At 39.1% G+C, this 27,935-nt stretch overlaps 1 protein-coding gene across 4 annotated transcripts in view; it reads left to right on the top strand.

Annotated features, from left to right (window-relative positions):
• The window catches only part of USP6NL (USP6 N-terminal like), a 111,886-nt gene that overhangs the window by 57,583 nt on the left and 26,368 nt on the right, over positions 1-27,935 (top strand). For all 4 annotated transcript variants that reach the window (XM_040062624.2, XM_040062625.2, XM_040062622.2 and 1 more), the window contains 3 exons: positions 13,090-13,129; positions 17,789-17,869; positions 26,567-26,674. In XM_040062624.2, the coding sequence (XP_039918558.1) occupies positions 13,090-13,129; positions 17,789-17,869; positions 26,567-26,674 (229 nt within the window). The remainder of the gene's footprint in view (positions 1-13,089; positions 13,130-17,788; positions 17,870-26,566; positions 26,675-27,935) is intronic.

The following is a 27,935-nucleotide window of genomic DNA, read 5'->3' as shown; positions in this document are numbered from 1 at the left end:
ATCTTTTTGGTCAACACCGTGTGAATGTTGACCCTGCATCCACAAAAAAGCAGTTCTTGTCTGTCCTATCTTGAAACCTGGCTAAACTTTAAATTAAATGTCCTCAGTATTTTCAGTGTGGACTGTTCTTCCATCAGCACTTTTCTTTACCTTGTCGGTGACTTCTATTTGCATGTTTTCTATCAGCAATCACTGATAAAGGAATAGTTTCAGGGGGAAAAAAAAACAAAAACAAAACCCTAAAGGAGTTTCTGAGTATCTTGAAGCTCATAGCAGGCATTCCAGTAATGTCTCAGGATCTGGGATTTCCCCCTTCCCCCTCCTTGAATTATTTAGTTTATTTGGTGCTGCTTTGGAATGGCTAAAAAAGCTACTATAATAAATACCTTATTCCTTGGGTGGTGACATGTTCCTTACTATAACTAGGAATGTTTTAAAAGGTATTTCATTTCTTTAAACTGACAGTTTATGTAATATCTATATTGATTTGTCTATCTAGAAGTGACAGTTTTATGAGTTATTTTTATAGCTAAAAATTTATTAAAGCTCTTAAGACAGTAAAAGAAAGCAAGAAATTCAAATGACAGTACTTTTATAGGTAAATAAGAATTTAAGCTTTGAGTGCCGTTGAAGCACATACTTAAAGATGTATTTTTCATTAATATATCCTTGTATTTATCTTTTATGAAATGCTCCAGTTAACTACAAGGACAAAATAACTTGCTTCCCCCCCTTCCTCCCTGCCCCACATAATGTTAAGGTTGAACAGTCACAAGAGCATTGGCTGATTGAAGTTTGCAAAACAGCCCAAACTCTGTACGTGATCCTGAAGTAGGGTAGAAGCTGAGAACAGCATTTTGCAACTGTAAAAGGTCAACACCAGTTTAAAGAGCTGATCCTCTTTGGGGCCTTTCAACACCAGGCCAAAAGTCAGAGCAGGATAAGCCAAATGGCCTCGGTGTCTTCCTAGAATGGCACAGGGAGCTAAAATTCCAGCAAATCTGAGCAGCATCTTCCGGCCCTTAGGTCATCACACCAATACACCCCTGGTCAGTGTACCCCAGGTGCTGAGGGGCTTTGTACTGAGATTTATAAAGCACTGAACAACATCCCCTCTGAAAAAGAAACATCAGCCAGGTTGATTTGTTTGGTGCCTGTTGGAACTACGGATTTCAGTCTTTCAATCATTTGGGGACCAAGCAAAAAATATTTTTAAAAAATAAAATGTCCCGCGCTTTTCATTGTTAGCTGTAAATTAGGATCTATGTTACCTGGTCTTTTAAAGCATCCTTGTGTGTGTATATTCTTGATGATTCTTTCATATTTCTCTCTCTGCACATCACCCAGCTGAGAGGGAGGTGTTCTGTTTTCTTTGATAAGAAAACTGTTCAAGACCGCAGTTTTGCTTTTCGAAGTAGAATAGAAAAAATTTGGTTTTTGGAATTTGGGCCAGATACAGCTCAAGTCCAAATTTTACTAATCCTTACTGGGAAATTTAGATTCTGACTTAAATACTCTGACTAATAGATTGTGGAAAGTGTTTGAAGTGTTCAGACCTTAATAGTTATGAGGTAGAAATAACAGAGGAAACTGCAGTTTAGCGCAACTTTCCAAAAGTTTTTTCCATTGTTCCCTGATGAATGCCAGCAACAGAATTTTCCTAGTAACTTCTGGTGATGAGCTGTTAAAATCACAGCAGCCATGCCATCATTCAGAAAGTTTAAAAGCACTTTTATTTCTTCAGCCTGCACTATATGAGTTCTTTTCATACCTTGTTATTACCAAGGTTTGTGTTAACTTATATTAGTTGTTATAGCAGTAACCTATATTCTGCCAGTTTGTGGTCTGACTTGGATGATTCACTTTAAACATGTTTTTTCCTTTTGCTACCTGCTCAGTGAAGGGAAATTTGGGTTGTGTATTTGCTGTGATAGATGCTGTTATGGTGATAAATACTCCAGGATCAGCATAGTGAGATTGGGGAGATTGGAGGTTTATTTTGCTGGGTTCATGTAGGTTCTTATCCCCTAGAGATAAAGAGTGGTACAACAGAAGTACTAGTGGCAGAAAATACGGATGTGGTTTGCCCCTCACCCCATTCATGAGGCTCTCTCCAAAATTTGGGTTGGATTCTTGTGCTTCTCTTACAGTAGCTCTGTGCTGATCCTGATGGAATTGTACCAGTTCACAGCAGCTGAGAATGTGACTCATACCCTTAAGTCTTTATCCCATGAGCCTGTTAAAGCAGTGAACATGCTTTGAGAATAGTTTGCTAATGATGGAGATTATCACATTGCCAGAGGCGCTTTTCAAATAGCAGAAGTCATTCTTTCTTTTGCTGGGATGAGATCTACCTGCTCTTCTCCATCAAACTAAACACTTTAAAAAAACATAGTGCATTTTCATTAGCTCCAGTGCATTTCTACAGCATGCTCCCAAAATGAGTTAGGGGAATAAAGAAATGGCAAGCTCAGTCAAGGATTGAGATACTCCATTAAATGTCTCCAAATGGAACTACTGATTTTTTTCCCCCCTCCAGTATTACTACTTTACCCTGAATTTTTTGATCAGGAGCAATATGATGAGCAACCAGTTACCTCCTCTTGGATTTTATTTCTTGGTAATTTGTATGTAGCCTGACTGGAAAATAGCCTTTGTCTCTGAAGCATTCTGTGCATTCCTTAGTGTTTTCTCCCGTTGAACCCCTTGTCCAAGAGCAGTAACTCTTGCTCAGCTCTCCCTGCTGATTTGGGTGGGTACACGGGTGAGTTCTCTCCAGGTAAGAGCTGTAAGGACACATCTCTGAGGGTTCTTGGCAGCAAAAGAAGTTAGGCTGAGATTTTGGGTAATAGCAGTTAAAGAAAGAGAGAAGCATGGTTGATGCAATTTGGTAATAATCAATGTAGCATTCAAAAAAATAGAGATTTTATATGATTTTAATTTTAGACTTTTAGTAGGACAGTCATAGAATCAGAGTTGGAGGAGAGGTAAGATCATCAAGACCAGCAGTAAACCCAGCACCATCACTGTAACCCCATAACCACTAAACCACACAGCCAGTGCCAGATCCAGAAGCCTCTTAAACACCTCCAGGGATGGTGACTCCACCACCTTCCTGGGCAACCTGTTCCAATGCCTGACCACCCTGAGACTGAAACATTTTTTTCTAATATCTAATCTCCTCTGCCCTGGTTTAAGGCCATTTCCTTTTAAGGCCATTAAATCTGCTCAACAGAGTTTAAGGAAAGAGCTCCAGGGCTACTAGTAAAGTTGCTAAGTTGCTGTTCACAGTGACATGGAGCCCTGATTATTGATTTTCTAGGCAGGTAAATACTGCCAAGCATGTTAAGTGATGTGCTAATATAGCAATGAAATGTTTATTCTTAACAGTTCAATTATAAATGTCAATCTTACTGCATTTTATTTGTGCTGGACATTCAGCAGGGACTCGCTGTCATTTTCCTTTTCTCAGCTTTGTGAGACGGGGTCAGACGCTCTCGTCAGGAGAGTGGCTAAAATCTTCCCTCTCTTGGGAAGAAGTGTGCCAAGTTCAGCCTCTTTCAGCTGCCAAAGTCAAATCTTTATTTAAAAAAAAAAAAAGTTCATATTTCTCTTATTAGAGCAATGTTGTGTTTCTCTTCACTTTCTCCTAAATATCCAAATATGCCTCATTTTGACTGTCTAGAATTTTTCATGAGGCATTATAAAGATTTACCATGGGAACTCCACTGAATTCTCTCCATTGGAATCTTATATTACGTGTCACAGATCTTCTGATATGTGATACACTTGCCTTGACTGATTTTGCTGCAGAATATTCATTGCAATCTTATCAAGGAATTGCTGTTAAAAAAACCCCAACCAAACAAAAAAAAACTCACACAAATTTCAGCTCTATTTACCATTCTTTCCTTTTGCCCTAATATACCCTTAGGATGTTATCTTTATTTAAGGAGAGAAGTGGTGGTTTTCCTGGGGTAGTTATTGAGATTCAAAATGCTTTTTTTTTTTTTGGTCCATCTTCCTAGCATTAGACAAATACTTTTTTTTTTTTCCCCCCTCTTTGCATGCTTCCATGGGAAACTTTAAAAATAATATTTCAATTGCATTTGTGTATGACAAAACCTGTTTTGAAAACACAGCAAACACATGATTTATCAGTTATGGAATTCCTGATAAGTTGAAATGAATCCTTGTTTACTATGCAGTTGTGAAGTGGTGAGGCTGTTTTAGAGACCAGGGTAAAGAGGTAATTTTATTTAAACATCCCTGACAGTGGAAGAATACATTGGACCTGCTGTAAAACTTAGTCCTGTCCATCTTGAGTTTATAGCTCTGCTTCCATGATGGACAGTGAACACTGTTCTGTGAATTTGTCTGCGCTCTTGGTGGTGGCTGTGTTGTGAATCTTCTCTTTGCATTCATGCATTTGAACTTGTATCCAAAAGCATGAGCTGGCTGTGAAAATTTGCAGTATTTGCTTCCTTAAAATGAGGTCTTACTTTGCAAGAGCATGTGGTCAGGAGTTGCTTTAAGAAGGTGTTTTGGTTACTGCAAGGAACTCCTCAGTGCCTTTGTTATTCGCTTTTTCTCACACTTGCTATTTTAACAAGTATTGTCAGCCTGATGGGGAAAAGTGGTTGTTTATTCAGGGCTGTTTCATGAAAATTGTCTAAACCAGATGAAGCAAAGGGAGAGGAACCAGACCTTCTCTCTGGTGGTCACCTGTGAGCTTTACAATTGCATGTGTTTGCACATCACTTGTGTATTTAGTAGTAGGACTTCACCAGGAGGAGGAGGAAGTGCCTAGAAGCTACGTGTTGAGAAGTTACTAATGATTTTTTCTGTGACTTGGACTGTGCCTTTCATTTCTTTTGCAACAGTATTTAAGATGTTCTCTTTAATTTTTGTCTTCCCTTTCCCCTTGTGTTATGATGGTGATCTAGTGTGTGTTCTTCTCTTACTTTCCTTTCATGCATGCTCTTCCTCTGGAAGGAGGAAATGTTCTGTTGTTATTTGCTGTAATTCAGAATGGTACAGTCTTGTTTTTCTTCTTAAATCTGTATCACAGTGTTACCCCTTTCTTTGGCTTAGCTTTATTCTAAGCTTACTCTTAGGACTAGGGTTGAAATTAGAATTTTAAATACATGCTTTCAGCTAAGTTAGTCCAGGCTGTCACTGCAGCTATCCCCTGCAGATGCAGAAGGAAATGAAGTGCATGCAATCCTGCAGATTTGATGGCAAACACAAAAATAAGCTGCAGGACAATTCTGCCAACTAAGGACAAATAATGTGTTTTTTTGTTAACAGCTGCTGCTACTTGATTTGAGGAAAAGATCACCCAATGTGTTCTAGGAATTCATAAAGTACTTCCTTGTATGAAAAGAGCTATTAGGTAGCAGAACTGAAAAAAATTATTGACTATGTTAATATGGTTTAATTTATACAAAATTCATAAAGCATTCATATGCAATGGTTTTGAGTTACTGCTTAGGCTCTAAAACATAAGTATGTAGCATAATCATTATTACCTCATGTATTTCCTACTAAATTTAGCATTTACAGAAGATTAAAGTAACTGAATGTAGGGAATGGGAAGAGTTGTTTCACTGGCACAGGTTATAAAGGACGCCAAAAGGAGGGACCCGGTTTTTAGAAGTGCAAAGATGCTGCTACCCTTGACCCAATGAGGGACCCACCAGAATGGGATTTGAGACCACTGAAGTTTATTTCCTCAGAGCAGCAAGTGTAGGTACATAATGCTTTGAGCTTCAGCAGTGAATAAGTGTATATTGCTGGAACAATACCATCTTAGTTAATTTATGTTGAAATACGCTTTGCATAGCACATGAATTTTAATGCAGATGGAGCTGCCAACATGCAAACAAACCACGGATCGCTGTTAATTTATGGTGTAAGTGATCTGCACAGGAAGTAACCTTCGAGCAGTACTTCAAAACAGGAGATACGTGTTTAAGGAGAAAATCCTAGGTGTTTTAGACATTTATCAAATGTAAATTAGAAGTAAGGCATTCTCTTTCATTTGCCATTTAGACTCCAAGAATTTTAAAGTAGCTTAGACTAATTTTTTATCTTTCTATAAAAAACGTGATTCTGAGAAGACATTTTTAACCTCAGTGTTCAATGTACAATTAAAGTGACATCAAAAATCACTGGAAATGCTGATGTGTTCAATTAAACAGATTATAGATTTTCTCAAAGGTTTTCTGATTCCATGCTGGGAAAACTTTCAAGTTTGCATATAGAACATGCTTTGGCACTGAAAACACAGCAAAGCACATATTTTTAGCATTTGGCAGTGAAAACACAGTTCTGTGGTTTTTTGCTATGAGATAATATTTCATATTGGCAATAAAAACTTAACAGCAAAGTCTTCTTTCAAGCAGCAAAGTACTTTACTAACGGTCAGCATTTTGAGATTTACTTGAATTTGATAAAACTTTGATTTTATTTTATCTCATCTCATCTCTCACAGTGCACATTGCTTGAGACTTTCTGGACAGGAGCTACATGTTCATGGCACTGTGCTGTGCAAATTGGCAGCAATATTCACAGAATCCACAAATAATAATTGCAAATAAAACCTACTCACAAAATCACATGTGGTCCAGCCTTTTGCCAGTGTTAAATTCTTTGCTGCAGCATGTTTCCTGATAATTATATTGTGGAATGTCACACTGGCTTATCCCATATGTTAATTAATTGCTTTGGCTTGCTTACGAATTTGAACAAAACTTCTGAAAGCTGTTTTTTAATCTGCTGTAGTCACTCTCTCCATACTGTGCAGAGGTTGTTCAGTTAAAATTCCAAATGGATGATTACAGTAGCAGAGCTCCAATTATTTTGAGAGACAGACTCAATCAAAATTGTAAGTTTGTAAGTAAATTGTAAGATAGAAAATAGGAAGTGAGCCATAGAATTTTATCTGTGAAAAACAACAGCTTTCTTACCTTCTCCTTCATATTTTCAGAAATCTTTTCCATATAGTAATGATTTTGAAAATAACACTTTTGCTTTAATTTCCTTTGAAAAGCTGGAAGATTAAAGCAGTATTCATAGTCAGGATTCCTCTGCAAATTACCTTGAAGGTGTGATGCTGTAGCAAAGCACTCTTGCACATATCCATAATTCCCAATATTGCCCTGACAGCTTTATGTGCCATGTATCACACACTGAGGGGGAGGCAGACCTAGTAGAGTCCCTCGTTAGTGTGTTTATTGCTGTAGAATTGGTTTCCCAGTGTGAATATACTCATTTTTTTTGGTCTTGTGAAGCCATAGACTCCTGCAACTCACTCCTGACAAATCACACAATTTAAAACTGTACCTCTTTGGGAAGATTTACTTTTTGCTAATGTATCTGGATGCTGTAATGGTGCAAGTTGTTACTTCAGCAATTTGAGTTCCATATTGTACAGCAAGGCATCTCCATTTTTACTAAAGCTCTTTGTGTTCAGACACCTGTCAAGTGAATTCCTCCCTTCTCATACCTTACCTGTGCATGGTCACTCTTACAAATTTATTTCATGTCACTTTCGGTTTTGAGTTTTAAACCTTACTAATGTTTTTGTGGATGTTTCCTCACAAATTTCTTGATCATGAAGGTTTCAAAATTACACAAATGACTGTTTTAAATTTTTTAAAAAAATACCTCCTTCAAAATAAGTCTCCTGGGTAATAGCAAGTTTGTTTTCCTCATGGATTTAAACACTTAAAAATGTTACAAGCTGAATGAGCAGCATTTGTTTCTTCATGATTGGCTCAATGAGACCATGAAGATGAGTGTTCTGCAAGAAACTTCTCCCACATTATATTTAAAATGTGACGCCAGATATGATTTTGGAATACTTTTCATTTAAAATGAAACTGTGCAGTGGTACAAGGTGATGCAATTGCACTTAGAGGGCAGCATAAGAAAATAATTGAGTAATAGCTTGAGAAAACCTTTTACACAGGTACTGCTTTGCAGGCTTTATGAGTATTAACGTTTTTTAATGTCTGTGTTACACTGGGTTCAGTAATATAGAAACATTGAATGTAATTGACTTTTAAAATAGATGACTTATGTGTATCACAGTTATTCCCACAAATGTTTCATGATAACAAACCCCAAAGTTCTTCACAATGCCCTGGCCAGTTCTGAAATAGAAACTGAGAAATTAAAATGCAGCATACCAAAAGATTTTGAATGTTACAATTCTTAGGGCTATTAAGCTTTGTAATATTTTTGGTCTTATTTTGGTCAATTTTTGCCACCTTTTTTTCCCCCCAATGAAAGTTTTGTTGTCAGGCCTTGTCCCACTTGTAACTGTGAAGTAATGAATTGATCTTCTGGAATTTGGAGTTCTGTCGTGACTGGTGTACCAAGGTTGATTATGGCACTAAATATCTTCCATCCTCAACTGAAGCTCCCAAGGACAGAGGAGGCTTTAAATTTCTTAAACTTAAGCCAAACCAGAAACAGGAAAATGCTGTGATTTGAATCAGCAGGGAGCATACTTAGGATTTAAATACAAATGTAGGAAAAGAATAAATCTGTTGAATGTCTAATATAAGAAAGTGTTTCCTTGGGTTTGTATTGGACAAATACATCAAAGTGCTGTTTGAAGATGGCTGATTTAAACAGCAGCAGTGGGTAGGGGACTGTAAGCTTGTTAAGTCTTAAACTTTTCAATTTATTTCAACTACCACTGTTACTCAAGGAGGCTAATTACAACACATGCTGTAATGGTCAAAACCATAGATCTGCATATTTAATGTTGTGAAGTTACAGATGTTTATGCATCTGATATAATTTTTTAAAAAGTTTTCTTCAAACATTCATGAAAACCTGTGTTAGCCAGCATGGTGGATATAAAGATGTAAGATCCATTCATCCCTTATAACGTAATAAAAAACAGTAATTTTCAGTGGGGTCTAATAAATGAAGTCTTGTCATAGACCTTAGAGACTTTCTGACCAGAAGGTAGAAGTAGTCCAGACTGAAAGATGGGAAGATGGCTTTGGGCTGGTGCTGCAGATCACCACCAGGGAGGACCATGGGTAGAGATCCCAAGTTCCAGTCAAACCTTGGAATCCAGTATTTACTTTTCTTCCAGTGAGACATCTTTGAGGAACCTCCTTGTAGGATGATCAGCAGGCACCTTACTGTGGTTGGGCTTTGATCTTGCAGTGGTTTGCAGCTCCCAAGAGAAGATCTTGAGCCCGTTCTCGTAGTGCTGTAACTCCAGAGCTGCTTGGCAGTGACAGGCAGAGCCCTGGGCTGCTGTTGGGATCCCATGTGGCTGCAGCTGGGAGCTCTTGTTTTCCTGATCCTATCTCACAGCAGAAAAAACACTCAAACCACTACACCAAATTCAGCCAACAGGAACAGGTAAATGTGAAACCACCACATCTTGTCTTCATGGCAAGGAACAGACCAGGTGTAGTGATTGTTAATTCCTGGCTCATTCAACAGCTGACTTTACCTATTCAGATTTTACTTTAGTGGGGGCAGCAGAGTGTTAAGATTTTGCTTCTGCTAAGTGAGACCTTATTTTCATGACTTCAGTTAAAAGCATCCCTCTGACTCCTCTTTTGGATATCCAGGATGGTTCCAAGCTAATTATGTTAATCAGTCCTGTTCTCTCTGGATCCCCTAAATGAATATTACTTGAGCTATTAAAGGAAAACAGTCATCTTAGGACAGGATATAGCTATATTATGTTAATACTGTTTACTATTTCCCATTGTTATTTGGTGAAGTATGCAGATAAAAACCATGGAGAAATGCAAGTTTAAATAGACTGGGAATGGTTGGAGAAGATTCATTTTTTAAAATAAATAATTAAGGTATAGCAATATTAGATTGGCTTGGCTGGGGATGGAAGGGAAAGATGCCTTGTTATAAAGAGAAAATAGAAGGTACAATAAAATAACAGATTTGTAGACATTAATTGATTTTGTGTCTGATCCTACCTAATAGAAGAAAATCTCTAAGGTTCTTCTGCATAGAAAAACACACTAAATGGAAATATATTTATTTAAAATACCTTTAGGGGCTTGAGAGTTTGTGTGCCTGCACTGCCTTTCCTTCAGTCCTTGCAGGGTAGATTTTAATATTTACATCTGTGAGTATAGGGGCATAGTGGATGCCATCTTGTTAAGGGGGAGGAAGATCTCCAGGAACTCCTGCATGTCCAGTGAGTTACGGAGCAGCCCTGAGCAATCCCTTAGGTTTCTGTGCTGTTTGCCAGGTGCTCTGCAGCACCTTAGGGAATAGAAACAGGGGCTGCCTTAATGTGCTGCTGTGGAATGTCACTGTAGCTCTGTGGTATTAGTGCAAAAAAATAATGAGCAATCTGGGCATAAATTTGACGTTGGATTAATTTAGTATCTGCTTTCCAGGACATCAGGGCTGCCTTTTCCTGCTCAGGAGGTTCAGCCGTTCCTTTTTTTTTGTACATTGATGATAACTCGCAAAATTGGCAGAGAGCAATTCCTTAATAAATGACTAAAACTCATTCTCCCTTTGTGAAAAATAAGATCTGCTTAATGTTTCATGTGATCAGCTTCCACCCCAGTGTGAAGATGAGCTGTCAAGTGGTACCAGTTCAGCTGAGGAGCCGCGGTGGCCGGCGTGAGTCCGCGGGGATGCGGAGCTGTCAGATCCTCGCCTTGCACGCCGCAGGCAGCACTGGAGGAAAAAGAGTTTGTTGTTGTGTGCCCAGCCAGCTGCTGGTGTGACCTCGTAGGGCTGTGAAGAATGAGGCTGCTGTGGGAGGCTCGTGGAGGCTAGGCAGGGCCTGCAACTGCCACGGAAGGATTGGAAATTTTAAGTGATGTGAGAAGGCCTGGCAGTCTTTGTGCATCAGACCGAACACAACCATCCCAAGCAAGATTGTATTAAATTGAATTATTTCTTCCCCTTCGCTTTTTCTTTCCACTTCAAATAAGCTGAATTTCTAGGTGATATATGGTGTACAAAGGGCCGGCTTTCAGATGATTTAGTTGTATGAGAGCGTGCACAATACTGTAATTTTGTTAACATTTGCAAATAGCACTGACTAGAGCTTGTTTCTAGTGCGTTAGATTTTGATCAAGAGTATTTTTGATTATGTTGTTCAGCAAGAAAACTTCCAGATATTTGTTAAGTGCTTCTAAAAGAACGAATTACGCTTTTTGCAATGCTGCTTAAAAGCAACAGTCTTAGTTTTAAGATTAGTTTCTGAGTGGTGGACTGGAAACTTTGACTTGTTTGTGGTCAGTGTGAAGGTGTATTGGAGTCCAGGGCATTCCTTTGGTTGCCCTGGAGGGTCAGGGACATGGGCAGGGGGGTCTGGGACCCCAGCCCAGAGCTCAGAGAGACAGTAGCTTTGATCTCAGTCCATGGGAAAAACTCCCTACATAGAGAAGGTTTATAGGCCACAAGAATGTGAAAAATAGTAGTTTAGTTTATCACAGGGTGAGAAAATAGTAATTTTAGGTTCCTAGCATTGAAGTGAAAGGGGACAAGATGGAGAATTTGGGGTGTTGTCTCCTTCTTCTCCTTCTCTTTCCCTCAATCCATAGCTGCATTGACATGGCACAAAGTAGTTAGTGAGGATTGGGTCAAAGTAAAGATGACCTTTTTAGTAATAGTGATAGACATTGGTAAGAAATAGTAAACAAGAAATACGTAGTAATTAGTATAAAAGATAAGGACAGCTCAGCTCGGGGGGAGACGTGAGGAATCCATGCAGCTGCGAACATCTTGTCAGACTCTGAGAAAATTGTAAGATAAGAAAAAATAAACGAAGTATGCAACCTTGAAAAATCTAAACCTGAGAACTCCGTCTCTTCCTTCGGCTTGGCTCAGAGCTGTGCAGGGGAGCAAAGACCCTGAAACCAGCTGAAAAACGGGGCAAGCCCCCGACAGAGGTGTTGATGGGAGCAAGTTTTTCCATTAGATGAAGTGGTTCAAATGTGTTTCTTTATTCAAATATAACTTCTGAATCAGAAGCAGCATCTTAAAAACAAAATGAGATTGAATACAATTCAAGTGTTTTGCATCAGAGTGTCCTTACACTGACTGCAGTGTTAACTTCTGCAGCCTTCCCCAAGGTCACCCTTGCACAGTGGATACAGGTCTAAAATACTGGCGTTTAATAACTTCTCTGTAGAAAGCTCTAATGATGTGGGTATGAGGTTTTTTTTCATAATATCAAGACTCAGTAGGAATTTTTAAAAGTATTTCACATGTTTCCTGTGCTTTAGTCACTTTTAAACATGGTTTTGTTGGGTGTGTTATTTATCTGACCTCTAGAGCAGAAGGGAGTTGCTTTTTACGATTGAGCTGCTGTGTTTTCAGAAGCTGCAGGGGAAGGCAGGCTCACTTGGCATCAAGGTGGTCCAGTTACTTTTGAGAGGAAAAGCACAAATTTCTTTGCTTAAAAAAAACAGAAGTTGGAGGCTTTGGAATGAAATGAAAGTAATGGAAAGTGTGGAGATGTATCAGGTCAAAGGTTGCCTTTCGAGCTTTCAGTTCCTGAACTGCCTTTTTAGGCTTGGGATAAGAAGTGAAAAGACTTTAATTTTTAGTAATTATTAGGTACCTAGTAACAAAATCCCTCTTTTTTTTTTTTTTTTTTTCCCCTGCTACTTCCTGCTTGTTACTTAAAGTGAGATTTGTAGTTTTGAAGATATGTGAGTTAACTCTCCTAAGTCAAGCAAAGTCTCAATGCCTTTCCTTGAGCACAGTCGTAAAGGAGGAAGCTTTCTTTTTGTTGGTAAATCAGCTAACAATAGTATGATCAAAGAAAACAAAACAAAAATCATTTGGGTTTCAGTTCAGTAGTACAGTTCAGAGTGCTTTTACAGAAGAAAAAAACCTTTTCTTAAGCTATGCAATGTTTTTCTTAAGTTATGCAGCCACTTAGATTTGAATTCCCAGGTCTGTACTTAAAATATTAGTTCTTCTTTACAGTTCAGAATTCTTGTTCACTTATTACTACAAATTGCTGCTGTAAGTGCTGACTTGTGAAAACCTATACAGAAATGATTTTGTGCCAAAATCAACCAAGACTAATATAAACTTTGTCTTTGTTTTCAGTCCAGAGGAGCTTCCTGTCCATGATGCGATGATAGAAAAGGTAAGTCCACTGTCCACCAGGTTTTTTTACTAGTTAGTGAGCGTTTACAGATTTACAGCTTTTAAAAACATAAATCATTTTGAAATGAGTTGATGAAGCATTTTAGTGATTTGCATTTTGAAAGAGACACGTTCTAGATCCCCTAAGAACTCTCATCCTTGAGGCCACATTAACTCCCCGCAGATCCCTGGGGCCCCACTCGTTCTTACATTTGCTCCTGTCAATGAGAGTGAATATTCCTGGCCCATTATGTGCCCCAGTGAAGGAAATGGAGCTCCTTAAGAGCTCACACCCAGCTCTGCCCTAAAGAGTGAAAGCTGTGATCCTGTGCCAGGAGCTGCCATCAGCTGTGCGGGGAGATGGATGATGTGAGCGAGGAGGTGGCACCGACACTGACGTGACCTCTGCAGTCCTGGGGAGCGTGGGGTGCTTTGCTGCTTTGGGAGATGGTGACAAATACCCTGCTGCCACCACAGCGTGGTGACCTCCCTTGTAGTGCTGAGTTGGGTGTGTTCTAGATGTGCACGTCCTGTTGGCAGCTGCTGCAGGTCCTAGTCCAAAACTCCTGCTGCTGGAGGATTCTGGAGAGAAGTAGTTTGATGTGTTGGGAACGTGAAAAAATAATGGGGAACTGAATTTCTGCCTGTCGGGCCTAGTTACTGTTGGTATTTCCCCTTGGTTGCTCAGGTCTGTTGTTATCTCCAAGACCAAATCAAATCAGAAAACTCAAGATAAAGTATTTAAAGCTGTAAGTTTAAGTTAGCTCTTTTGGCTGCGCAAACCAGTAGAATACATGGTAAAAGGATGGAATGACTTATTTCAAGGCAGCTCAGCTCCTTGAGTGTTAACAGCAGCAGTGCTTCTGAAAATTAATTATTTTGTGCTTCAGTTATATGCTGAAGGTAGTAAGAGATGCTTACTGTAAAAGAGTAGAACTTATCTCCTTTGTTTTGCCTCGGTTCATGTGTGGTTTTGCATACGTAGCCTGAAACAGTTGCATTTTCCTGCCATGTTTCATTACATTTAATAACACAGTGAGTGTATGTATAATTTCATTTCCATCAGAAGGACACAGCAGGGGGGTGAGTCTCTGAGCAGAAATACTAGGCAGCTTGCAGCTGCTGTGGTAGATGTGTTTTGAAGCTCTGATTCACTGTGGCTTTGTAGTTAGCCTTAAATTATTTGGGGGAAATAGTGTCTCAGTTCTCTGTCCCAGATTGTGTTCATGCTGTGTCAAAGTGTCAGCATTGGAACTGTATTTATGGAGGCAGAGTTAAATTGCAAGTCCAGTGTGTTTTTATAATCATCCAGTGATGCTTCTGCATTAGACTGCTGGTTACACTCCTGATGGTATCCTGACCTCTGCTGGTCTGAGCTTTATCTGGCTCCTGTCAGCAGGGTTCGAATCTGCAATTTTCAAGATACTATTCATAAGGATTACTGTGTTATGTTAATGTAGGCTAAGATTAAAAGCTTTCTATACAATGTCTTCTGAAGTCACTTACTCGGCAGAACTGTTTATGCTTTCTTTTTGCCTCGTGAATTTTAAAAAATATTCCTAGCTCAAGCTTTCATTTCATCTGCAACTTGTGTAAAAGGTTGATATCCTTGTGAATTTGGAATCTGTTCTTCAGATACAAAAAACCCCTTAGGCTGGAATTTCTGTGTATTTGTGTATTTTGATCATAATACCTTTACTCTGCATTGAGTGATAATTACTCTTTTGGTGCTTCAATATTTTGCTGCACATTTGATGCCTTAAATGCATCAAATCATTGTCCTATGTTAGGAACTACTTAACCTTGAGATGAATCATCCAGCACATCTCAGATAAAACAAGGGGAGGAAAGATTTTCTAGAGGAGGAAAGGAGACAGAGAACTGACCTCAGGAAACCTGGAGTCCGTGTCTGACTCTGGTTTTGAAGTTCTATGAAATGTTCTGTAAGTGATTTTCAGTCAGGTTTTGTCATTGATTGACTTGATAATAAATTCTCTGGGGAGCTGTTCAGCAAGTTCTGGTTTTGTCTGAGGCTTCTGCTGAAGCATTGCTTTAAGCCTCAGCCCCTGGCACCCATGCTCTGTGAGAAGGTGTAGTGCTGCATGCGAGAGACGTGCTTGCCAACTTCATGATTTTTGTTCTTTCACTAGTGCATTGTTTACTGATGTGAGAGTAGGAAACTAGCTCTGCTTCAATTAGAGATTCTGTTACTCTCAATGGCAAAAATGCTTCAAAGTGTAAAATGTATTCAGAAGACAGATAAATGGATTTTTTTTTTTCTTTTTTTGATGACAACTACATGGAACTTGTCTGAAAGAGCAGCAGCAGCATCCCTCTGCTCTGCAATGGGCTGCCTCAGATCTGTCTGTGTTTTCACCTGTTAGGCATGAAAGTGAACATAATTCAGACAGGGAAAGAAATAGCTAAAAGTTTTCAACAACTGAACACAAAAATAATTGCTATTTTGACTACAGTAGCATCGCTTGAGAACAGGTAAATTGACACAAAGACATAAAAGCAGGAGCAAACATACAATTGAAGTGAGCTTCTGGCTCAAAAGACCAAAAATCTTGAAAGCAGATCAAACATACAAACAAAAAGACTGTGGAAACAGGTAGGGTTTTATTTTTCTTACCAATTACACGAACAACCTGTTGAGGGCAGGGACCTTTCCTGACTTCCTGTTATTCCTGCAGCCTAAACTATGCCTAAAGAACATACAGCTGCTTTAAGAGATGTTGAAAATGCTGGTTCCTTAAAGGGGTTGCAAGTGTGAAGGAGAATCAGAAACAGTGTTGTGAAATCTTAGAAGCAGTAGTTTTTCTAGCCTTCCCCTCTAACATAAGTCTTAAGAAATGTCTTTTTTAAAAAAACTTAAAAGGCAAGTATTTGAGATATTACCCAATACAACTAGAACCTGAACAGGAATGTGGGCAGTTGATTGCAACATGAGTAGTTAGATAAGGTTGAAAGAGTAGAGGCACTTCTTTTCCCCGTAACGTTTTTATACTTGTGTCAGGCTTACAAAATTTGTATTCAAACAAAAATACCTTGAAAACCCAAACCAACTTGTTTCCAGGACCTTTTGTGGACCTATCATAGTTGGGGTGGACCTAAACTTCATCAAGTTATGCTTCTGCTAATGCAAGGCTTTGGGTTCCTGGATTAAAGAAGTTCAGGAAGTTCAGAAGGAAGCCGATTTTATTGCATTGATAGCCAAGAAAGAATGCACAAATTCTGATGGGTAGAAGCTAGAAGTAAAATTAGGGTTCTATTGGGATAACAAGTAATAACTTTTTTTTATATCTTTTCCCTCAACATTTTGGATACAATTGACTTTATAAATACTTAATGAAAGTATTAATAACTTTTCAGTATCCTGCAGAGCCTTAAAATTAAACCTTTACATTGTTACCAGATTGTATCACTAACCATTTGAATATCCTTCCTGTCTTTTTTAATCCCTGGATTTGAAGCTGGAGGTAGAGGGGCTGTTAATTACAATAAAATTAAATATTTGTTTATGTTCACCTCTGAAGAGAAAGCAGTAGCCACAAACTTTTTTTTTTTTTTTCTTTAACCTTTCCAGTCTGGATCTTCTGCTCTGAAGCTTTATGAGAGAGTTGAAATAGTCTCATTAAAAACACGTAAAAACACACAGCTAACTATTAACTTTGTAGTATAATCAGAGACACTTTTCAAAATGTAAAACTGAGCTGTAAAAATAAATGCTAGAAGCCTTATCATTGGAGTTAACAAAATGCATTTTTTGGTGGTGTAGTTCCAAAGTGCCTTGAAATTCCATGGACTAAGATGGCTGATTCCAAGTGCTTGTTTGGTTCCCAAATTCGAGAAGTTGATGGCAACTCTGGCATTATTTTCATAGACAGATGGACAGTCTCTAAGGTAGTAGGGCTGTGCTTAGACTACTTAATATTACTTTATTTTGAGAAGATGGGGTTTGTTTTGGTTTGGATTTTCATTCTGTCCCCTTGTCACAGAAATATTCGTGTCAGTAATAAAATTTAAGCAAACAGATCTTCACAAGAAATCCTTGCTGTTAAGTTACAGGGTAATTCGGGTAAAAATGTTTCCATGCTAAGGAGGAGAATTATGGCAAAAATTAAAGCTTATTCCCACTTCTGCTCCTGCACTGTCACTCTTACATGCACTTGGATTTGTTCCTTTTTGACTTTGTGCCTTTTAAGAAGGGATGGTTTGTGTGATCATTTGCAAACAGAAGCTAATTATGTTCAGGGCAAGTCTGGGGAAAAAAGATCATTTCAGAGACAGCTAACTTTTAAGTGGCTTGCAGCAAAAATTATTTGCCTGAAAACTGAGTATAAAAACAAATGGAAGTTGTAGGTGTTTTGTTTTTTTTAACTTGCCAAATATGTAAAAAAGAAACTTCTAGAAATCTTGTTTTTAACCCTCTCTTAAAAATACAATTTCATAGTGCTGAAAATAAGAGTTTCTGCTTGGTTTTTGGTTGGCTGGTTTTTTGGGTGTTTTAAATGAACTTATGTTACTCTTTGCCATTCTTAGATGACTGAATAAAAAAAATCATAATGCTCTGTTAAACTTTTTCATGTTATTTTAAAAAAATAGACTTCAAATGCATTCATTTTGGAGATATTAAAAATTTCTAATTCCTTTTCAGCAAAAGCACCTTGAAATTGAAAGAACTACAAAATGGCTTAAGATGCTGAAAAGCTGGGAAAAATACAAGAATAGTGAAAAGGTAAAATTCTGCATGCTTTTGTCATTGGCTGTCACTTGTGAAAGAATGTATACCCTGAAATTAGATTGCCTGTGTTTGATACGTGAAAAAAACAAACAAACAAACCCCACACTGAAGGAATAAGGTTTTTTGTTCTTCCAAAACAACCCAACAAAATTGGTCATCAAATTTGAGGAGTTGTGTTCAGTGTGTTCATTGTGCAGAATCATCTGTGGACAGAGTGGATTATGTCAAGTGTACCATTAAGTGCTAAATACTTTTACTTGCTTTAAAAGCATGCTGGGGACTTCCATGTGAACAGTTTATTTGCTGGAATTGTGGTCTTGGTCATCTTAAAATTATGGAAGAATTTCAGCTGGAAAAAAATTGCTGAAGATGCTGCATTCCCAACACTGGGTTCTGGGGGGCGGTTCATAGCTGGTCTTGTGGCTGTTTGGTGGATAATGCACAGAATCCCAAATTCAGGTTCCTTCTTCTCTCCAACACAGCTTAAGACTTGCATTTTCTGTTGGGGTTCTGTTGGTATTTTTTGATGCTGCTGTGCAGAGGACCAAGGAGAGCTGTTAACATCCCAGGTTCCTGCCCTGATGATGGGCCTGGAAGGGCCTTACTCCCTTCCTGGCTTTCTGCTCAAGTAAATTATCTATGCAAAATTGAGACCTTAGAAGAGAGAGATTGAGACCACAGTACTTGTTAGCCTGATGAGCAGAGAGCTGAGGTGCTACAGTAGAGGGTGAGATACTGAGCATGTCCCCTGCTCATCCTGTCTTTTTGAGACTGGTAGCTTTTTTGGTAAAAAAACCAAAGCCAGTGCTTGATCTCTTTCAAGGTATAGCTCAGGATCTAGAAAGTCCATTTAATTAAAATACAATGTGACTGCATGAAAAATAATTTTTTGTTCCCAAAGTTTTTCTTATAATCCTACATTCTGTCCTGCCATTTTCTCTGGGAGGAGAAACTAGGGGTCTTAAAACTTGTGACTTTGTTTTACAAATCGGACAGTAAAGAGATTTTAAAACAATTATGTTCCCAAGTCAGAGGGCAATAAAAAACTCTGTAACAGCTACTTTGTTTGCAAAGAGAATGTTAAATATGACATTTCAGGTAACACAATAACCACGTGTCACCTGAGCAGCAGTGGTTGTGCTCTTCTGACATTGGTGACATCAGTCCACGAGACACTGACTTAAAAAAATAGTCCTCTCTTCACCAGGCATGCAGAAGCTCTAGCAGATCAGCTGAGCAGAAAGAGTTTCAGTTCATGTAACAAATTATAGGCTGAACTATAAATAGTGGCTGGAATAATTCAATATGTTCATGAAGGGATGAACTTTGCTTGGGGCTAGGAAAATCTTTCACTCATTGTTGAACTCTAGTGAAGCACATGAGATTTAAAAAAAACAAGGGTGTTCTCCTTATTCTTTCTCACATCTTAAGTGAACCAGAAGGTAAAGAATAAAGAATCAGCCACCTCCTCCTCCTGAGCATCCAGTGGAAAGCCAGACATTATTTGTCACTTCTCTTTATGGAAAGCCTGGCCATGTTCTCAGAGTTGTGCAGAACTCACAGTTAAAGACAGTTTTTATCTGGAAGTGCGTTGGAAGAATGCACCAGCTTTCCAAGCTCACATTCTTGCAGCATGGAAGTAGTTGCAGGAACAGTTCCTGACTCTTGTGTCCTGTCTTCACTTGACTGGATAAAGTGGTTAATGCTGGAGGAGCAAGTTGCTAAAGAAAATGAGCAGCCTGTGTGTTTGTTACAAGACTCACTTCACCTGACACTGCCATGGCTTCTGTGCAGTCAGGCTGCTCCTGAGATGAGTGTTCATTAGAAACAGCACTGAAGGGAGCATTGCAGCAACAGTAATAATGTTATAGGATTATAGATTGTAGTTGTAGTGATGGCTTAGTTCTGGAGAATGGCATATTTGAGACACACTTGTGCTCTTAAATAGGTAGGAAGGGAAACTCAGAGAAAGTGGTGGTCCCAGGTATGCAGCACATATGTACAAAATACAGGACTTTGGACAGCCTGTTTGTGATGAGCCTTCAAAATACACAACTAAGAGAGCTTTGCCTTGAAGGAATGTGTTCATACTGTACACATACTGTAAAGGAATCCATATATTTGATTCCATTCTCCCAAATTGTCCTATGCTTTATTGCAAACTACAGTTTTCATTCAATACTCTTGCAGAGCTGCCTATAGGCTGCTTCTACTTTATTTTTTTTTTTTTCCCTGCCATAACTTCAGAAAGAGAATGGGAAAACGTTAACATGCTGGTGGGTGTGTGTGTGTGCATTTGAGATGCTTCACTTTACATCTTCTCCTGGTCTTGACTGCTGAAGAATATCTCAAGAAATAGATGAGGCCTCTGAGAACTTCACGCTGTTTTCCCATTAGAACTCCTGTGCTAAACCTGGTAAAAAAGATGGGGTGGGGAATAGATATTAGAAATGTGTGACCATAAGGAACTGGAAAAAGATAGAAGAATTGTCATACTGAGATCAGAAACGTGCCATGTCACCGTGAAACACAAAGCAATCACACGCAGACAAGAGATTTTTGCAGAGGTTCCTCTGATCCAGCTCCCAGGTGAAAGAGCGGAGAGAAGACACCCCTTTGTTTATTCTTTTACTTTTATACATTTGTGGGTCTAGCAGAAGATTGGCTTTTTGGGGTTTCCACCCCTCAGCCTCAGTGGCCAGACGAATTGTCAGTTACAATTGTTTTCAGGTTAGAAATATGCAAACAAAGGACAAAGAATGAAAAACAAAGGGTTTGTTTATATTACTTCTGTGGGAAAGGTAGAAAAACTGCTCTAATATTCTACAGTAACTAAAAGATCTGACTCCATTTATGAAAATCCAAAGGCTAATAAAAAACTCAGAAAAACCAGGGTAACAGTGCCAGGCTCTACCGTGTTTGAATAATAGTTCAGAGGTAGTGAAGTATGACATAATAAAGTGAGCCCATGTGCAGCTCCATAACAGTGTAGAATCACGAATGGCCTTGGCTGGAAGGGACATTATTGATCATGGAGTTCCAGCCCTCTGCCATGGGCAGAGCCACCTTCCACTAAAACACCTTCCTCAGAGCCCCATCCAGCCTGGCCTTGGACACTTCCAGGGATGGGGCAGCCACAGCTTCTCTGGGAACCTATGCTGGGGTCTCACCTCTCTCACAGGGAAGAATTTTTTCCTTAAGTGGGAAGTTTTCTTGTTGCCTTTACGTCTGTGGCCAGATTTGATCTCACCAGGGCTTTCTATCTCTAACCTGATCCCTGGCTGCTCAGATGGTCACTCTGTATTCCTCCAAACTGCCTGTCCTTGCTTCCCCACTGCAAGCTTCCTTTTTCTGTTTGAGATTGTCCAGGCACTCCTGTTCATTCATAAGGGCCTCCTGGTGCTTTAGTCTGACTTGCTCTTTGTGTATAAAACTCCTTGATTCCTCTGTGGTTATTTAGGCAGCTCTTTCAGTGGGGTTGTCATGTTTCTTACAGATACCACTCTGAAGTGTGTAACTGCCCTTGTGTCTTTGCTTGATTGATATTTGTCAAAATAAAGCTTTCATCTCCCCATCAGTCATTTCTTATGCAGGGAGTGTCACAGAGCAGCAAAGTTTGTGTTTCAGTGTGCTTCTTCTCTAGTTTGTGCTTTTATTTCCTATTTGTATTCTACTGCTTAGTAGTTCAGGGTACAATCAACCACCCACAGATAGTAAATCCTTCCTGGCTTAGTGTGATCATAACTTTCAGGAAAGATTAAATAAAACTGTTATATGTTGTATTCCCATTTGAGTATTTCCACCAAAGTATTTCTGTCTTTCCCTGTCTGCCTTCATCTATCTGTGATTGAAGCTGCCTAAATTGAAGGGGAAAGGAAGAAGAGAAACAATCAGGGTAGCTGCCATTTCCAGCTGTTCTGGCATTCACACACAGTATAATAATCAAGTCTCCAGTTCATTTGGAGTCTGAACACAGAGCCTTAATGAAGAACCCTCTTTGCATTCCTGAGATTTTTGAATGAGATGGAGCAAGTCTTCTATTTCCTCTTTTTCTTCCTTTTATGCAACCCACAGAAGCTGAAGAACCTCTAAAGGCAGCAGCCTTTATAAATATGTTTTCTTTTCATTATAAATATACTTTCTTGTGAGACTTCAGATTTTAATTCTTGTGCTTCTCATCACTGATTCTTTTTGAGGTGGCGGAGTCCCTTTGCTACTTGTGCAGCTCTTCCTGACAGCTGAGAAAGTTTTATTTTCAGGAAAACCAACTTTATATCTTGCAGGAGCAATGATGCCAGTTGCCACTCTTCAGGCCAGTGCTGTGTGACAGTGGTCTCATTTCTTTTCCAGAAACCAGTTGGGTTTATGATCTGGAGAGATGGGGGCCAGGCAAGGAATGAGGGGGTTGTATGTTTTCCAAGTGTTTTTGCATATTGGACATTATGGCCTTCATTGAGATGATAGCTAATTTTTTTTTTGTCTTCTTGCTTTGTAAGGGTTTTAGTTCATTCTGTATATTCAGTGTATTTATAGGTCCAATTTGTTTTTGCATGAGAAGCTCCTTTGAATTCCCAGGTGATAGAGCCTCACTTAATGTCAGTTTCTCCTACCTACTTCAGGATCAACAACTTATTAATAATTGCACGAGTTTGACTGCTGTCCTTGGCTGAATATCAGTTTAGATGTGCTACAGGACTTAAACCTGTATTTTTATGTATCCTGTGTTTATATAATTATATGTATCAAGGATCACCTTCTTTATTCTATGTCCTGTGCTGATGGAAACATCCCAGATCCCATAACCCCATTCTTTGAATGATGAATGTTTTCATAGATGTGTGTTTTTATATGAACTCTGAGTTTATATATATTTGTGTTTTGTTTTGAGCAATTATCTTAATCTTCACAAATAATTTAAAATTAACTCAGTATTTCATCTTCCCAGAAGCAGAAGAAAAAAGTAACTTACTGAATTTTCTACATTCTGTTTTAATTATTAATTAGGAGAGAGCAGAAAAGTAGATGAGCAAGTATATTGATACAAGCAGCATTTCTCAGAGGATTTTTATTCTGTTACATAAGGACATGGAAGACAGCAGAGGGCACTAGCATGGTGCTTATGATAAAGACATTCAACTAGCTAATAATCAGTGTTCTCATTTATATCTTCTTTAACTGTTTGGTGTCTGCATCATTATCAGAAATGAATTTCCCAGTGAGGTGTGTGTGAGTTCCCCCCCTACTCCCCAGGATGCAGCACAGCCGTGTTATTTCCACGAAACTGCGGCATTGCACAGGCTCACAGAAAGGTTGGGCTTGGAAGGGGCCTCTGGAGGTCACCTTGTCCAGCTCGAGCTCGAGCAGGGCCACCTCCAGCTGCCCAGGACCATGTCTTGATGGCTTTGAGATTTCCATGGCTGGAGACGCCACAACCTGACTGGGGTGACCTGTGCCAGCTCTCTGTCACCCTCACAGTGAAAAAACGTTTCCTGATGTTCAAAGGGAATCTCCAGTGTTTCAGTCTGTGCCCTTTGCCTCCGGTTGTGTGACTGGGCACTGCTGGACAGAGCCTGGCTCCGTACCTTTTGCACTTTCCCTTCAGAAAGGGAAAAAAAGACAGATTGATAAGATCCCCCTGAGCTGCCTTCTCTCCTGGCTGAACAGTCCCAGCCCTCTCAGCCTCTCCTCATGGCAGAGAAGGTCAAGTCCCATCATGTCTGTCGCCCTTTGCAATGTGTCCATGTCTGTCTTGTGTTGGGGAGCCCAGAGCTGGACTCACCAGTGCGGAGCAGAGGGAAAGGATCACCTCCCTCAACATGCTGGGAATACTTTTGTCTGATACAGCCCAGGATACCATTGGTCATCTTTGCTTCAAGGGCACTGCCCTGGCTCCTGCTCTACTTGGAGTCCACCAGGACCCCCAGGTCCTTTTATTCTGAGCTATTTTCTGGCTGGTGACCCCTGGAATGTTCTGGTACCTGGGGTTGTTCCTTCCCCGGTGCAAGACTTTGCACCTCGCCTTGTTGAGCTGTGTGAGGTTCCTGGCAGCCCATTTCTCCAGTTTGTTGACATCACTGTGGACGGCAGCTCAACCCTCTTGGTGTATCAGCCACTCCTCTCAGTTTTCCATTGTGTATGAAATTGTTCACACTCATTTCCATGTTCTTGTTCGTGCCATGGAGCTGTGCCACGACGGAGTGACATTTCTCTCTTCTGTATCAGGTAGTGAAAGTCTTTGGTCTTACGTTCTGCTGGGTGTGTAGGCAGGGTCTGGTAATGACTTGGGATGACTGAGAGCTTTTTCTCTGCCTCAGTAAAAGAATAGATGGAACAGCAGAGTCAGCTGAACACAGATCTAAAATGGTTTGCAAGAAGCTGTGCATGTTATTTGGGTTTATTCTGTCAGGTAGTGCAACAATGCAGAACTTAGCTGCTAAAAATGTTTGCTTTCCTCCTTTTTTTTTTGGCATAACTGTAGTGGGCTCATGAAACTGTTCACCTCTCTGTCCCTTCTGTTCTTTTAAAGTTATATTTGCAACTCACTTTTCAAACTTTCCTGTGAAAAGCGCTTCCACAGTTCTCTGTCTCAGTTTTTACTTGCTGCTTTAAGGGCTCTTCTAGCATTTGGCTGTTTCAATCTAGGCAATGCAGAAGATTGGAAAATCGTAAATGTCATGGACTCTTCTGAACCTGGAGGTTCTTCTCCTTTAGTTTTATTTTCAAAAAAAACCCCATAGCAACTCCACACTTTGGATGCATGGTTTGAATTGTTTTAATTCTGTTTGGATAAGAAACTGTTATTATAAAGACTTATTTCTGGTGTTTTATATCCACCTGACCTTCTCCCAAAATATTAATTTATACAACAATAGTAGTCTTGAGAGTTTGTTCTTCAGCCAGTTGTCTTCATCAATAACTTTTTGTTCCTGGAGACATTTGAAAATGACTTAAAAAATCACAATTAGCTGACAAAAATTGTTGTGAAGGTACTCTGTTGCTGGACATGGGTCTGAGGAATAAAGCTACCTGTCACTGAGGACACAAATCACTGCAATTTTTTTTTCCCCACAGTTTGCTTCCAAATTTCCAGAAAAGATATTGCAAATTTGCCTCATTCTGCTCTTCAGTATACAGACTAATCTCTTCCTAGGATGACTCCATTGCAGTTGGGGGTGTTTGGCTTTCAAAAACTAAATTTGCCTCTCTCCCACATGCAGGTACACTTGTGTCTGGGTTGACACATGCTGAAATCCTGAGCTCAGGGTATCCCTCTGTAGAGAAGGCTGCTTTGGAGCTCTGTGCGTTGTTCTTCATCTTTACAGAAGAAACTCTACTGGCACAGCTGTGCTCACACTGCAAGTGTTGCTGCTTGAGCATTCTTACCATTAATGCAGCAAAGTTTTCTTTATGAAGCACAGCATTTTTTTTTTTTTGTGGACAGCCTCCGGGATGGCTGTTGTATCTTATACAAGTTTATGTTTTTCATTTGAAAAAGGAACAAGGGAAGAAACTCATAACCATACTTGTGCAAGAGTTACAGATTCTACAATCCAGACACAAATCCTTGCTGGCATTAACGACACCTTTAAAGAGCAGATAATTTCCAAATGGCAGGAGGTTTGGAAATGTACTGCAACCAGGGGTTCATTAATTTTCCAAAACTGGAGATGCGAAATACGTGAAAAGAAAAACAATCCTGTCTTTGAGGAGGACATAGTTTTTAAAATATGTCGTACTGCTAACATAACTTTTATAAAAATGTGTAAAGGAAGTGGTAGCTTTGTCAACTGGAATTTTTAAGGTCTAACTTCCATTGTAGGATAAACATGAAGAGAAAATTGGAGACTGGTTGTGTGTGGTTTGTTCTTTTTTAAACCTAATTGTCTCCCTGTGTAATCATTAAAACAATGGTAAAAACATAACTTCAGAAAGGTTCATTTTCTGTGTCAGAGTTGTCTTTTCAATTTTCTTTGTCTTAGATAAGTCTTCAAAAGATGATAACACCTTTTTGTGTTCTTTTGTTGATTCTTTTTTTTTTTGCAAATGCTTTAATATGCCAGTAGGAGACTGATTATTAGTTTAGAAATAGGATGTGAGATCTGTTAGCTTTAGAAATGGCACATTCTGAGTTTTTGTGATCTTTCAGTTTGTTTCCTTGCATACATTCATTTGAGCGTACTGTTGCAGTTTTAGAAGAAATCAAAAATCAGTTCTACTTACGGGTTTTTACTGATAATTTTAAAGCTTTGTGATTTTGCTGCTTGCTTTTCGCTATTTCTATTTATAGACCGTAATTACAGTGAGTTATTTGTGGCTTATCCTTAAATAGAGTGTCGCTAAGAATCTGATTTTTGGGATCTAAATTACAAAATTTGCTGAGCAAAGGTGATACAATTTTGGTAGACCTTCCTACATGCAAAAGTCCTGACTTGAAAGCATCACCTGGGATGGTTTGGCCTGTGTGTATACTTTGTCCCTGTGCCTCTGGATTCTGTCAGGAGGTCCCAAATGGCATTGCTGGACACCTTCCTCAAAACACACTGGAACACTTTGTCCCCAGCAGGTCATCCCTTTCCTAGGGTGCTTGGTGTAATTGTACTTTTTCTCTTTAGCATGTTGTGCATCACTGTTCCTTTTATTCAGAGCATTGCAAGTTGTGCTGCATTTTTACCTTCTTTTCTTTTTTTCCAGTTTCATAGGAGAATTTATAAAGGGATCCCTCTACAGTTCAGAGGGCAGGTCTGGTCCTTGTTGCTTGATGTTCCTAAGATGAAAGAAGAAATGAAAGACTTTTATAATGTGAGTTTGTAGAATTTCTACTTAATATTAATTTTAAAATATCAGATACTAAAGCTACAGGCTTTATTAAGCCTTTGCTGTTATGCAGAATTAAGAAAATAAATTAGAAATTACACTGCACTCTATTGCTTGTTTTAGCTAGGAAAAAGGCTGTGTATTCAAAAGCTGAGCTGAGATTGAGTCTGAATAAGTGAAGAGTCTTATGAAAGAAGATTGGTGTTGGTATTGATGTTATCTAAATTTTGGTGTCTGTTACCTTCCTCATATTGCTTGCTTTTTAGTCTAACAGGCTGCTTTTTCTGATTATTGTATTTTAAGTTCCTCAATAAGACTAGTGGGAGATCCAAAGGAGGTAAAGCAGAGGTTATGCTGAATAATATGGTTGTGGGAAAGACACCAAGTAAAATTGGAAGCATTTAAAAATAGGTGAAATAATCTTCAGGAACTATTAATGTAATCTAATGCTCAGTGCAAAACAAAGAAATGTTTGTAGTTCAGATACAGAAGTAGAAAGACTTTCTTCCAGTATTTTCTGATTTATTTGTGATACACTCATCTTGCTGCTCTTTATTTTTCTATTTCCTGATGTGATATTAACACTGCTCACTGCAAGTGTCACAGACTGCACACCTTAAAGTTAGAAGGTTAATACACGCTTATTGTAGGTCAGATAGCTTCTTTCAGTTCTCTTTGCAGGGGAAAGACCAATTGTTAACCTTCTGTCTTTCCTGTTTCTCAAACTTTTGGTACCTTTCTGTTCTCTCACATGTGAAGGTGCCATGATTGCAAGGGCTCAGGGTGCTTCTTTCCCCACATTCCATCAAATCACAGGTGTTTAAAACTAGAAATTTTCCCTTTGCTGCTTTTCTGTCTGTCTGGGGGACAAATAATTTTGGGGGTTTAGTTTAAATTGAATTGAGATGTGCACGTAGCTGAGACTGTGGTTTGTGTTGTGTTGGTTCACTGACTCAAAAGTAATTCCTCATGTGCCTAAAGCTTCTGGTTGTGTACAGCAGACTGGATGCACATTATTGATCCCTTTGTTATTATTTTTGACTTTGCTCTTGTTTTCTTGCCATCAGAGTCCATAGTTTTACCTTTTGTCTATGGTGTTCTCTAATAGTCAGAAGTAATGTTTTAAAAATACCGTATTGAATCCAGTGTCTTGCAAACTCAACTTTTATGGACAGAACTGAGAATAAATGAATGAGAGTCAAGAGAAAATTATTGTAAGTGCAAAAAATAAGGTGTCAGTCTAAAC

This window comes from Hirundo rustica, chromosome 4 (genome assembly GCF_015227805.2).
Source record: "Hirundo rustica isolate bHirRus1 chromosome 4, bHirRus1.pri.v3, whole genome shotgun sequence".
NCBI classification, from domain to species: domain Eukaryota; kingdom Metazoa; phylum Chordata; class Aves; order Passeriformes; family Hirundinidae; genus Hirundo; species Hirundo rustica.
This window is presented reverse-complemented; position numbering and strand designations above follow the sequence as displayed.